Raw genomic sequence first — 13,371 nt, 5'->3', positions numbered from 1 at the left:
TCATGGGAATATATAACAGATGTATATATTGCCTAGGAAAACACGATGATGATTCACGCCAATGTTTATTGTTTCGTAACAGTTTGCTAGATCCAGTGGTGGTGGAGCCTAGCCTATGATGGGGGCAAAGGCGATTGGCTAGGTATGTTTGGATACACCGAATTTTTATGTCTTAACTATATCGTACCGTCCCGAAGAGACATTGATGTTGATGTAGCCTATGAGCTCTAGGATCATTTGGCAGATTTGTAGTATGCAGCGTAGTCATGGAAAATGACCTTCGAGAGTTCGAGTACCGACGATGCTAATTACATTTTACAAGGTTTAATTTGCAGGGGCAATAATTAGGCTATTCGCTAATTATGAAGATGAACATGAAATTAATATACAATAACTATAGGCTTGTCAACGTCCAATTGATAAGCTAACTCCAACAAGAGAATTATTTCACTTTTGTCCATGAGAAACACAGTTTAGTACCATGTTACATGGATTAGGGAGAGTGAAAAAAAAACTTTTTCAAGCCGAAAGGATTCTTTTTTGTCGGTGAGAAAAATAATTATTAACGTTTAGATTGGTGAGTGCCTTTTGCTTTTAGATTTGCTAATTGGAAGCATTAATTGGATTTTTATTTGGATTTGCTAATAAGCATATACGAATAGTATAGTCAAAATTTAAACATATCTTTTGGCTCTTAATTACTAAATTTTTCTTTCACAAGGAGGATTAGGATATGGCAAACAAATGTTGAGTGACGAATTGCATTGCCGATATTGAAGGAAATTTATCTATCGCGAGCTCCAAAAATAAAATTATTCAGAAAAACGTTTTTGTCATTGTGTATAGAAAAAGAAATGTCGCTCTCGCTAATTAATTTATGCACACGGAACATATTGAAGAAATGATTTACAATATTGCACTTGGTCAAAACTGATAATATATAGTGAATAAATAGAACTACCAATGTAAAAAGGTCTTTGTTATTGAATGAATGATTATTATTATTAACACATTAAACAAAAAGGGCCATAGAACTATTTGATACAAATTTGTGTCAGGTTTATAAAAATTTCAAAAAACTGCTTGGATTTAATAATCAAAGAGAAAATTCATTTCAACCGAGGAGAGAGATCGATCCACAAGGAGGGCAATAGCTAGAATAAAGAACTTTTTTCACTTTTACTAGATCTAGCGAAGTCCTCTCTCAGCAATCACAGTAGGTTTGTTTCTTGCAGATAGTTAAAATCATAGTTGTACTCGAGAACCAAGTCCATGACCGTAGTTTGTCGATTCCATAATTTCTTATTCTTTATGTTTGTGTTAATAATAATAAAAGAAAAAACGCCACTAATGCACAGACAGACCTAAACCAGCTTTCTCTGTTTGCATGAGTTGATAATGTATCTCTGAAGAGGACCTTCTTCTTTATGAGCCATAAAGTGAAGGGGGACATGGACTGACACCTTCCGATGATGGTGTTCTTGGATGGCAAATTTCTGGGACGAACAAATTGATATGTGGTAACGACAGCAAGCAAGCAGTACTCAAAATGGATTTCAACTTGTTATACCCAAATCTAGTGGATCGATGTAGCTAGTTTGATTTGCACCTTGTCGTGCTTTGAAAAATACACCGGAAAATGTTCAGAAATTGCATGCTAATAATTAAGAGGTATTGGGTGGAGTAATCTGAGTTTTTAAAAAGATCGATAGAAGTGAGAAATGGGAAATGGTCAAACAAATAGGTGAATTGATCCTCATGGCCACACAGGCCTAGACGGCCATCTTCTAAAACATCACTGGATGCTTTCTTGGAAACTTTGGAATAGAATAACAATAATAATAATAAAGCATGAAAGTTCCAAGAAACTTGGTTACTGACTTTCGGCAGATCAAGTCAATACTCTGTATTGAAGCACCTTCAACTAAATTTCCACTTCTTCTCGTTGTCTATTAAACGAGGCAGGCCTGATGAGAATTCCTGCCTCTTCTTTATTGATTCTGTTTCCTTTCTTGTTGCCTCTAGTGTTGAAAGATCACCATGGATCTCACAGCGGGGCATAAGGAGGCCTTCTCCCTATTCGACAAAGATGGAGATGGTTTGATTAATTTGTTCCTAACATTTTGCTCCATTCCCTCATTATTTAGTTTGATTTTCATGTTTGAGTAATTGACTAATTTGTTTAATTATTATTGTCTTTTCGTCTTGAAAATAAATCAGGTTGCATCACAGTTGAAGAACTGGCTGATGTCGTTCGTTCATTGGGACATGACCCAACTAAACAAGAACTGCAGGATATGATCATGGAGGTCGATGTGAATGGCAATGGGACCATAGAGTTCAATGAGTTCCTCAGCATAATGGATAGAAAAATGAAGGTTTAGACAAATTATAAATAAAGACACGTACCGGATGCTCAAATCTGGCATTCTTTCCTAATCCTGGTTTTGTAGGAGGTGGAAGCAGAAGAGGAGCTGAGAGAAGCCTTTAACGTTTTTGATATAGACCAGAATGGTTTCATCTCGGCTAGTGAGGTAAGACGCTGCTGTCTCTTGCTTTTACTATGGCTGAGTATTTTGATTGTTTTCGAGGATTGCAGCTCATGAAGGTGATGATCAGCCTTGGAGATGATGTTACCAGTGAGCAGGTTTTAGAGATGATTAGAGAAGCTGATATGGATGGTGATGGACAAGTGAACTTTGATGAATTCACCAGGATGATGATGTTCCTCAAGTCTTGAACTCCGATTATATATAGTTTAAGGAGTGTTGTGCCTGATGGTGTCTTAAGTTGCAGAAGTTTGCATTTTATTAAAGAAAAAGAAATTGCGTGTGAATTGATAATAATAAAATAATAAATAAGGACTCGTTTATTATTGGTAATGATTAATGAAGGTTCATCTTTCTAGTCAATTTGATGAAGCAATGAATAGGCGTTTTCAAGTAAATCAAACAGTTGTGATGGAACAATACCCCCAGAAAATTCTTGTCTGTGATCTTTTGCTTCCACAAAACCCAAAGCTAAAAAATCTCGATATATAAAACTCATTCGAAAATGCTCGAATTAGAGCTCTTCCTATATTTTCTACCCAAAATACCTTTACTGATCATCTACTATCATCAAGGTTGGTTGGTGATCCAGTCCTGAAGCTGAGTAAATGGCCATCGAAGAATAACACTGAGGTAGCTCTTCGTCTATACTGATGCTCCCTCGCTCCTGCAACCATAAGTCGTTACTGCCAAGCTGGGAGGGGGTTCCCGGCGACGGTCCTCCGATGCTCAAGTCACACACCAGCAAGTGAAGAAAATAGAGGAAGCAAAGAGGAAGTAAATGGTGGTTCCAGAGGACGTATGCGCGTACCTCCGCGGATGGCTGTTTCCCTCCTTATATAGAGCTTCGACGGGTTGACTACATGCTTCCCGGGCGGATGCGCATCCCCAAACTTTCCCCAAAAGTTAACATCGAGAAAGGATCCCTAACATCTTACCATAACGGGGTGAACGTATCTCTGCCAAGGCGGCGGAATCTTCTTCCGTACGATTTTCTGTCCATCCGCGCCGTCAGCCGACGACATCGACTCCCAAAAGGATGCTGGCACGTATCCCCCATCTTATTTGTCGGCTGTTAGTCTAATTGGACTTCCCTTGAGCGATCCGGCCGACCAACTCTTTGACCTCATACAAGTATATCTAGACCGATCGGCATGAGTGCCCCTGGTCTCGGTGTGTTGTAGGCTCAGCCAACCATCTTTGAACTCTTCCGACCGATCGGATTGTAGGCTTGGCCGACCTTCTCCGAACTCTCCTGGTCGATCGGGTTGTAGGGACTTCAGTTTGGCTAGTCTCTTAGTTGACCATCTTTTGACTTTGATGATCACCCACGCATTGAACTTCCTTAGAAGTGGATCCTCCTGGGTTATCACCGGATCAGTTGGTTAGTTTCAGCCAGATTTTAATATAAAATACTGTTGATGAAATGGTTTGGTGAAGTAATTTTATGGACTAAAAATTTGTAAATTTTATGGTTTAATTTTAATACAAACTATTTATTAAATTATTTGATGAAACAATTTCATAGCAGAAAAGGTACAATAGATGAGAGAGACCTTGCCGTCGGCATTTTCGAATAGGAAAACCTCTTATGGGAATTCTTCATCAACAGGAGCTTATCTGGATATTTGTTACTGAATAAATTACCAGCTCATCCACATCATCAATCCTTCTAGCAAAAACATTGTTTGTTAAAGGCGATTCAATCGCATCAAGTAGTAGCTAGCAAACATGAATTAGTTATGACATAATGATTAGTAATTTAGTTTATAGGAAAAATGATCATAAAAAAGCTTGAGATAGTTTTCTATGCGCTTTCAGGCGGATGGTTGATAACCAGACAGAAGAAAACTAGTTTTCATCCTCAGTATAATACATGATCATGTCCGAGTGTCGAGGCGATGGATGTTGATAACATGATGTTCCTATTGATCATTGATAGATTTCTCATTAGTGAAACCTACAACCACAGCAACGTCAGTGCCGAGTGAAACCTCAACCACAACAACGTCAGTGCCGAGCCAGGGAGGAGTTCCCCGACGATGACCTTCCGACGTTCAAGTAAACCACCGACGATGTAGAAGAAACGAGGAAGTGAAATGATAGGATAACTGTAGCTACAGTAGAGATTACGCATATCTCAGTCGAAACTTGGGGGTCTTTATATAGGACTCCCGGGGAGCGCGTGCACGCTTCTCGAGGGCACACGCTCCCCAAAACATATCTTGAAAAGACGTGTCACAAAAATATCCCTGACACCACAGTTCGAATCCTCTGTCCCTAAATTTCTGTGTCCCTGTGTACCTTGTCGATCGGACGGACCAGATTACATCTCAAGGCATCATGACATCCTTAAGATGTGTGCAGTATTCTCGTGATGTGCAAGGCATCCTTGAGATGTAATATGGTCCGTTCGATCGGCAAGGGGACACGGGGATAGAGAAATTTGGGGACAGAGGATCCGAACTCCTAACACCATACCTTAACGACCTGAGCATATCTCTGGCAAGACAGCAGAAGTTTCCGTCGTACGATCTTCTGCCTGACCATGCCGCCAAGCATGTCGTCTGTTGGTGACACGAGTTCCCAAAAGGATACCCTCTGATCCTCCTTTTGTCTATTACCGACCGAGCGGAAGAACCGCTCGGCCAGCCATCAGCCGTCCAAGCGATCTTGTCTTCGAGCCGAGCGGGATGGCCGCTCGGCCAACATCCCACGGTCTGGGCTCCGCTATTATGCAGAACGGAGAAGCTGTGTTTGAATGTAGTCTGCTCGATCATCACAGTTTTGCCGATGTGAGTCCGAATGGACTGGCCGCTCGGCACATACCTTGTCTGTTTGAGCGCTGGAAGCTTGATACATGATCGAGCTATGCTAACATCTGCTTCATGTGGGTTCGGCGATTCTTCCTCCCAATCGGGAAAGAGGGTTATCCGATTGGACGAGTATTGATCAACTTGACTTTGACCTCTACCATGTCATTAACCACCCTACTGATCGGGCCCCTCCTTATCACCGGATCAATACAAGATATTTGCTATAAAAATTTAAATAAAAACTCATCAAGTTCTCTTCGATGAGTCACCCTAACTTGACAGGTAATGCTCGATTTCTTTCTAAACATGAATCTACAAGGATTATTGCCATCTCTAATAGACATAATTAAAGTAACGCTTACATCTCTTAAATTAATCAATATTTTAATAATTATTTAAAAAGTTAGAACAGATATTTCAAGAGCAGAAAGAAAATCTCTAACAGAAAAATGGCAGCATTAGAAGTTGTTATGATACGAATGAAAAATTTAGAAGGCATTTTAGAAAATGATTAACTCTTTGAAGGGTATTTGATGATTTTTTTTTTACAAGTGTCATATACATCAGCTCAAAGCAGAGCAACAAAAATACACGAAATCATATCACAAATAGGTCTACATGTTGATGAACAACGCAGAGAGTTACTGGTAGAATTATGCAGAAATATTATTAGTATAATTATATTTTAGGTGGACTCGGATACTTGTAGTTTTCAGATTGGTTCCGATGGCCATCAATTAGCATCAACCGCCTGAGTGCACGCTTTATTCTCGATAAAGGATTCAACGTATGCTTTCCTGCAAATACACGAATCCAGTAAGAACATGAACCGAAATGAACCAAGACGAGAAGGGTAGGGCATGCTGAAAACCTTGCAGGGAGATGATCATGAGGCCGGTTGTAGGGAGTCCACACTGGCTCACCGACAAAGAGGCGCATTGCCTGCAAGAAGAAAAAGATTAAATCCAACATCTATATCTGCTTTCATCCCAAGAAAAAGTTATAGAGATGATTCATCGATCAAATAATGAAATGTTGAGTACATAACAAGCATACTCAACAGCACAAAGACTGGTCCAGTATAAAATCAGTATTTAAAATATTCAATTGCACCACAATTGTGACTTGCCCTATCGTAGACCAACATTGTCTCGTGACTCTCCTCTTCTTTGCTCATTTTACCAAATCTATAACAAAAGCGAAAACTTCTACAATCTGGGATCATCTCCTTCAAATTTGAGTCAAAATGTATATCCGAATCTACCAATCATGCACTATCAACATTGCCTGATATCATACCTCAGCCATTGCAATTTCTCATTTTACAAGAAGCGGGATTCCCAAACAGGTGTTTCAAGAAAATGATGGAATGCAATCATAGTATATGGTCCAATTGTTGCCTTGTTCCATGGAATCCTATGTGAATCAGCAAATACAATTTTGCAAAGCAAAATATTCCCGAGTAGTTGATAACATAGGTGAACAGAACCCCTGAGTGAGTCTAATTGGGATTGCTTATGCAACTAACTAATGTAATTGTTGAGCTCTTGCCAATTGATCCTTAAGTAGTTTTATCAACATTAATTGTGCAAAGGCTTCTAACTCCATGAAATTGTAGTGAGAGCTAAATGCATTGAAAAGAGATAAGGTAATTATGATTGGTCAATAAAATTGCATTTTGAAAATTCTGATTGGTTAATAAAAGTACAATTCAATAGAGCTTTTTGTATTTGAGATTAGTTAAACTATCTTGAAAGGTCAAAAAAAAATCACTTCTGCTTCAGCCAGTGCACAAAAACCAGCATCTAAGTGGACAAGTTTCAAGAACTGCTGTTACCTTGATATAGTTGTCTGTGTCAAGGGTAAAACGATGATAGATTCCAGCAGGCAAGACAATCATGCCCCCTTTCTTCACTGCTATCCTTATCCAGCGATCGCTTTTATCTCTCACATCAAAATATCCTGCATTACAATTTTTTAAAAAAAAATAGAATAACAATGATAAATAAGACTCAACCGCCAAACTATCAACCCAACACCCAGTATTGGAAATCATATCATACCACTCCCTTCAAGGCAATAACGTATTTCTTCGTCAGTGTGTAGGTGCTCTTCAAAGAAATTCTTCAACTTAGCCTCATAATTTGGCAACTTCTCTGGACATACATCACATATATCCTACAAAAGGTTTAAGCAATAAGCTACTTTTCTTGAAGTTCCTTAAAAGCTTCATTGTTAATTAAAGTATCAAAAGCAAGAGGTCCTCATGACAAACCATGTAAGAATAACCCCTTGCCTCTCGGATTCTTTTCAATTCCTCATCATTCTCATAATCATCAGGATTCAGGCGCCAACTGACTATTCCTAATTCTAGAAAAGAAAATGGACCAGGTTTACTATGTAATAGATCCTAGTGTGGAAATAGTGAAAAGAAAATTTCGAAAATATATTGAAATGAAAATTAAAACCTGAAAGTTTGCCCAATGAAACAAATTCCTTTGGTTCACAGTGATGGGGTAATCTCTGGTCTTCTTCACTGTTGTCCATATACCAAGCTCGAAGAACTTCCTCTTTGCCATCCTACAACATGCATAGAAGAGGGGCAGTTACTGCTATGCTTGGTGATTTTTGTTTATCAAGCAGCTGAAGATACAATGAATAGCCTACTATCATGATGATTGAAACATATGATATTGCTATACCAGAGAAACTGGACAATTACAATTTTTTAAGGAAAAAAGAAAGTAACCAGCTACTCACTGCCAAGTATTGGTTATTTGTGTTTACCAAGCAGTTGAAGAATTGTGAGTAGTCTAGTTTCATGAAGTGGGTAGAAAACAGTTTACTGAATGTTTGAAGCTCCCAAGACTTGTAAACCAACTAATTATAGGCAACAAATAAAGGTTTGGACCTTGACAACAATGTGAAATTTTAAAGTGGTGAGAAGGTCAAATCTTCAACAACTATTTCAGCGACTCTTCTCATCTTATGAGGTAGTGAATTATATCAATTGTTTCTAATTATTTTAGGCAAATTAGCATTGAACAACATACTTGTAAACATCTAATACTTAATTGAAACTCTTTATGGGCCAATTTGTTTAAGCAAATAATACATTAATTGAGTTTGAGTTTTCATAGTGTAAAATTTTGCAAAAGTATGAATTTTGAGTTATTAAAATTAACTCTCAATGGAAAACATTAAAATATATATTTTATCATTCAAAAGTATAAATTTGGTTTTCCAATTATATTAAATTTATTTAGTACAAAAATAAATAAATAAATAAACAATCAAATTGTTTAAATTATTTTTCAGTTTTTGACCAAGCAATGAACACTCTATCTCCTACCATGGAATTTAGAGGGGGAAAAACAAACTCATGTTTGATATACTCCAATGAATTGAAAGGATTATTAATGTCATAGAGTGGGACTGAAAACTCATATTTGAGATAAGATTTTAACATTCTGATGACGCAAATATTATATCAGTTATCAAATTAACAATACTGAAGACTAATAATCATCTATTCATATTTTAGCATTGCCAAATATGATGAGGCATCAAGATTATAGTTTTACGACAACCCTCAAATGTCTCCAATAAAAAAAAGACTAAACTCCTAAGACCCTGATCCTTATCCAACTCTCTGCGTTACCCAGTTCTTCAAAAAAAGAGTAGATCAGCTACCTCAATCATCTCGAGAACCCTACCCACTCGTCTAAATCGCTTCACTCAAAACTTGCAGCGGACAGGGTATTTGCCGATCACGTTCTTTCAGTAACCCAGAGTCAAGCAAACTCTCGAAAGGTAAATGCAAAACTCAAATTTTTTAACTTAATCGTAGGGGCAAATTACCTAAAAAAACTTCCAACCCCAACGAAAGACAAGAAAAGAAAATTTAAGAACAGAAGTCCGCAAACACCACAATCAGAATTCAGACAACAAAAAGAACCAGACCCAAAAGATCGATTTGCAGTACATCGGAAAATAGCAAGATTAAATACCTGAAACGCACTCTCCATCTCTGTCGCCTCTCAGAAATCCAGAAGCCGTAAAATGAGGAAAATTTCCAGAGGCGCCGATAATAAAAGAGGTCTCTTTTGCGGAGTTGCAACGCTGACTTTTTCATAATTTTTATTAGTATTTTACATTGAACTGGAATGTTAGAATTTTAAATAAATCAGTCCACTGATTTATTTTTTTAATCCAATTTAATTTTAAGTAAACATAATTGATAGGTCAAACTAATTTCTATATATTTGACTACCTCTTCTAATTATATTTATGACATAAATTTAACACAATATATTAAAAGTAATAATTTTTTAGACATAAATATATTCAATATATTAAAAGTAATAATTTTTTAGACATAAATATATTCAACAAATCATTGTTGTTAATATATTGGATTAAATTAATTTTTATGGGAATGAATATTGATCCGGCGGTTAGAACAGGAGACCCCCATTCTGAGGGGTCAATATCACGCGGGAGTCAAAAGGTCAGGTGGCCGACCGGAGAAGGATGGCCCGACCTCCCGGCCGGCCGACCGGTGAATAGTCGATGGCAAAAGTCGTCCCGACAGAAGTTGAGGTTCCGACGCTCGATTGGACAGTAACGAAGGGCCGAGCGGACGTCATGATCGTCCGAAGGCAATATAACATACTGCTAGTAGTCCCTACATAACATCTTACCGAAGATTTCCCCAGCATGCCGATGGAGAGAGAAGGTCGGACGTGAAGTAAGTGCCAGCCGGACGGACGCCCCGTCCCACCGGCCGGACGGACGCCCCATCCCGCCGGCCGGATGGACGCCCCGTCCCGCCGACCGGACGGACGCCCCGGCCTGTGGTCGGTAAAGAAGGACAAACATCTTATGACAGCTGTCAAGTCCTATGGCTAGGTCATACTCCAAGTCTGACAACGAGGTGTTCTGTTGTCCCATCGAAGACGTGCTTGGACTGTAGCAGTATAGCGTCAGGTAAGCTTTCTGACAGACACATACCGAGGTATGGGCTACGGACACGTATGCGCCTCGGTGGACGTGCAGGAGCTCTTTCACCGCTCTATATAAAGAGCCTTATACTTCGCCGGAGGTACGCGTGAGACGCCTTTGGAGCCACTTTTTTCACTACTTGCTTACCTGACTTGAGCGTCGGAGGGTCGACGCCGGGAACCCCTTCCCGGCCCGACTTCTGTGCAGGTTCGCCGGAGGTTCGTGCAACCAGTCGAAGATCCACGCCAGCAGCCTGGGAGCGCCACGTGCCCAGCGTCCGTTGATTCAGCATTCGGACAGGATCAAATTGGCGCTGTCTGTGGGAACGCTCCTGCATCCGAACGGAAACAATGGACGAGGCTGGACGACAACACACGGTGACGCTTTCCATGGAGGAACTCGACGCTCTGATCGAGTTGAGGGTTGCCAAGCTTGTGGAGCAAAAACAGAAAGCAACAGCCGAGCGGCCAGAGCAGCAAGCAACGTCAGCGTCTGGTGGTCGAGCGGAAGCACCACCTGCCACCGTTGCATTTCATCGGGCCCTATTCCGCACCCCCGAAGTCGCACCCACTCATAGAGATCGGGGATCTTCTTCGGATGAAATGCCGAGACGAGATGACAGAAAAGGAAAAGCCCCTCGAGTGGACTCATCACCCGAGCGGATTAATCGCCAATTTTCAGAGGCTATTCTACGAGACCCTCTGCCCAAGCACTGCGTGCCTCCGACGATCAGCGAATACAATGGAACCACCGATCCGGATGATCATTTGGGCAAGTTTGATAACACGGCAACCCTGCATCAATACACAGATGGGGTGAAGTGTCGGGTTTTCCTCACCACCCTATCTGGATCGGCTCAACGTTGGTTTCGGAGGTTGCCGGACGGATCCATCACAAGCTTCAAGGACTTCCGGACGGCCTTTCTCCATCACTTCGCAAGCAGTCGGCGCTATCAAAAAATCAGTGTTAGTCTGTTTGCCATCAAACAGGAAGCCCGAGAATCGCTCCGAGCTTACATCCAGCGGTTCAATAGAGTGGCCATGGATATTCCAACGGCCACCTCGGAGACCATGATGAATGCCTTCACACAAGGCCTCGTGGATGGGGATTTCTTCCGATCGCTCATTCGAAAGCCGCCCCGAGACTATGATCACATGCTACACCGGGCCAACGAATACATCAACGTGGAGGAAGCGCAAGCGGCCAGGAAAAAAGAAACTCCAACCGAGCGGGCTCCTCCTGCCGAGCGGAAATAGCACGCTGCTCATCAGCCGCCCAGAGGACCGAGGGCCGAAGCAATCCGCTCCCCCCATGCCAGGTCTCACGTGCAAGAGGTAGCTGCCGCCCGGCCCAAGCCAAAGAAGAAATGGACCCCGATGTTCTGCTCCTTCCACCGGACGGATACGCACACCACAAGGGATTGTCGAAGTCTTCCCTTAATTGCTCATCCCGTTCCCCGGAATGGCGGTCGACTGTCTCCCTCAGTCGACAGGCGATAGAGAACTCATGAAGCCGATCGAACTCAAGCCGACAGGCGACAACAACAGACTCCCGATCGGCATCGCTCTCCGAGGTTGGAGAATCGCCGAATGTCAAGAGAACGGTCCCGACCATCCGCTCGGGAAGAAGAAAATAGAAGTAATACTTCCCGAGGCGAGATCAACATTATTGCTGGCGGGCCGACCGGAGGAGATTCCAACCGAGCAAGGAAGGCGAGCGTCCGGCAGCTCCAGATCCATGCGGTCGGCTACGACCAGGAACGGGCGAACGGACCCGAAATCAGTTTTGGGCCGAGGGACTTGGAAGGAGTTGAAATGCCCCACGACGACGCTCTGCTCATCAAAGCGGTAATAGCCAACTACACTATTTACCGCGTTTTTATTAACACAGGAAGCTCGGTCAACATAATATTCAAAAAGGCGTTCGATCAACTACAAATTGACCGTGCCGAGCTGCTGCCCATGACAACCCCCCTCTACGGGTTTACGGGCAATGAAGTCCTGCCGGTCGGACAAATCCGGATGGCTATTTCACTGGGAGAAGAGCCGCTCAGGAGGACGCGTACAGCAAACTTCGTGGTGGTCGACTCTCCCTCATCATACAACGTCATTTTGGGACGACTGGCGCTCAGCGAGTTCCGGGCGACCATCTCCACCTTCCACCAGAAGATCAAGTTCCCCGTCGAAGACAAAGTGGGAGAAGTACGGGGAGATCAACTGGCAGCTCGGCGATGTTACGTCGAAATGGTCCGAGCAGAAGCAAATACCGCTCGGAAGTCGCCACGGATCGAGGTGAATGCTATAACTGAAAAACCTCCCTCTTTAGTTTACGAAGAAAAAGAGGAAGTGCAAATACACCCGACCCGATCGGAGGCCACGACATTCATCGCGTCCGATCTAGAGGCAAATCAGAAAGAGGAGGTGATCCAATGCCTTCGAAGAAACCATGATGTCTTCGTCTGGTCCACACATGAGCTGCCTGGAATTTCATCAAGTATTGCGCAGCATGAGCTCTACGTCCGACCGGACGCTCGGCCAGTAAAGCAGAGAAAAAGAGATTTCAGCGCCGAGCAGAATGCCATCATCCGGGCGGAGGTGGAGAAGCTTCTGGAAGCCGGCCATATACGCGAGGTGCAGTTCCCGAGTTGGCTGGCGAACGTAGTATTAGTCTCCAAGGCGGGCAACAAGTGGAGAGTATGCATAGATTTTCGGGATCTCAATAAAGCTTGCCCGAAAGACTTTTATCCTCTGCCCCGGATAGATCAGCTAGTGGACTCTACGGGCGGCTGCGAATTAATATGTATGCTCGACGCTTACCAAGGCTATCATCAAGTGCCACTCGCCCGTGAAGATCGAGAAAAAGTCAGTTTCGTGACGGCCGACGGCACCTATTGCTATAATGTGATGCCGTTCGGATTGAAAAATGCGGGAGCCACGTATCAGCGCTTGATGAATAAAGTATTCAGAGAGCATATCGGGCGAAATCTGGAAGTGTACGTGGAC

The 13,371-nt window shown here is 42.1% G+C and overlaps 2 protein-coding genes across 2 annotated transcripts; one reads left to right on the top strand and one right to left on the bottom strand.

Moving 5' to 3' along the window:
• Nucleotides 1-1,950: 1,950 nt before the first annotated feature.
• Nucleotides 1,951-2,875, top strand: LOC122011557 (neo-calmodulin-like). The gene is made up of 4 exons (XM_042567945.1): nt 1,951-2,098; nt 2,221-2,378; nt 2,454-2,534; nt 2,600-2,875. The coding sequence occupies exons 1-4, from the start codon at nt 2,041-2,043 to the stop codon at nt 2,738-2,740; spliced, it is 438 nt and encodes a 145-aa protein (XP_042423879.1). The 5' UTR covers nt 1,951-2,040; the 3' UTR covers nt 2,741-2,875.
• A 3,046-nt stretch (nt 2,876-5,921) lies between these two features.
• Nucleotides 5,922-9,505, bottom strand: LOC122012770 (1,2-dihydroxy-3-keto-5-methylthiopentene dioxygenase 2). The gene is made up of 7 exons (XM_042569417.1): nt 9,376-9,505; nt 7,834-7,945; nt 7,641-7,735; nt 7,429-7,543; nt 7,203-7,327; nt 6,237-6,307; nt 5,922-6,162 (listed from the first exon to the last, which is right to left on the bottom strand). Exons 1-7 carry the CDS (start codon nt 9,391-9,393, stop codon nt 6,099-6,101), a joined length of 600 nt encoding a protein of 199 aa, XP_042425351.1. The 5' UTR covers nt 9,394-9,505; the 3' UTR covers nt 5,922-6,098.
• Between the last annotated feature and the right edge of the window lie 3,866 nt (nt 9,506-13,371).

Source organism: Zingiber officinale, chromosome 8A (genome assembly GCF_018446385.1).
Source record: "Zingiber officinale cultivar Zhangliang chromosome 8A, Zo_v1.1, whole genome shotgun sequence".
Taxonomy (NCBI): Eukaryota; Viridiplantae; Streptophyta; class Magnoliopsida; order Zingiberales; family Zingiberaceae; genus Zingiber; species Zingiber officinale.
Note: the sequence above shows the minus strand (reverse complement) of the source record. Positions and strands in the feature narration are given on the sequence as shown.

Coding starts and splice junctions, on each gene's coding strand:
- LOC122011557 (XM_042567945.1), top strand. CDS start 2,041: ATGGATCTCACAGCGGGGCATAAGGAGGCCTTCTCCCTATTCGACAAA. Junction 2,099..2,220: donor ATTCGACAAAGATGGAGATG/GTTTGATTAATT, acceptor AAAATAAATCAG/GTTGCATCACAGTTGAAGAA. Junction 2,535..2,599: donor GTTTCATCTCGGCTAGTGAG/GTAAGACGCTGC, acceptor CGAGGATTGCAG/CTCATGAAGGTGATGATCAG.
- LOC122012770 (XM_042569417.1), bottom strand. Junction 7,736..7,833: donor TTCATTGGGCAAACTTTCAG/GTTTTAATTTTC, acceptor TTTCTTTTCTAG/AATTAGGAATAGTCAGTTGG. Junction 6,308..7,202: donor ACACAGACAACTATATCAAG/GTAACAGCAGTT, acceptor TTCTTCTTGCAG/GCAATGCGCCTCTTTGTCGG.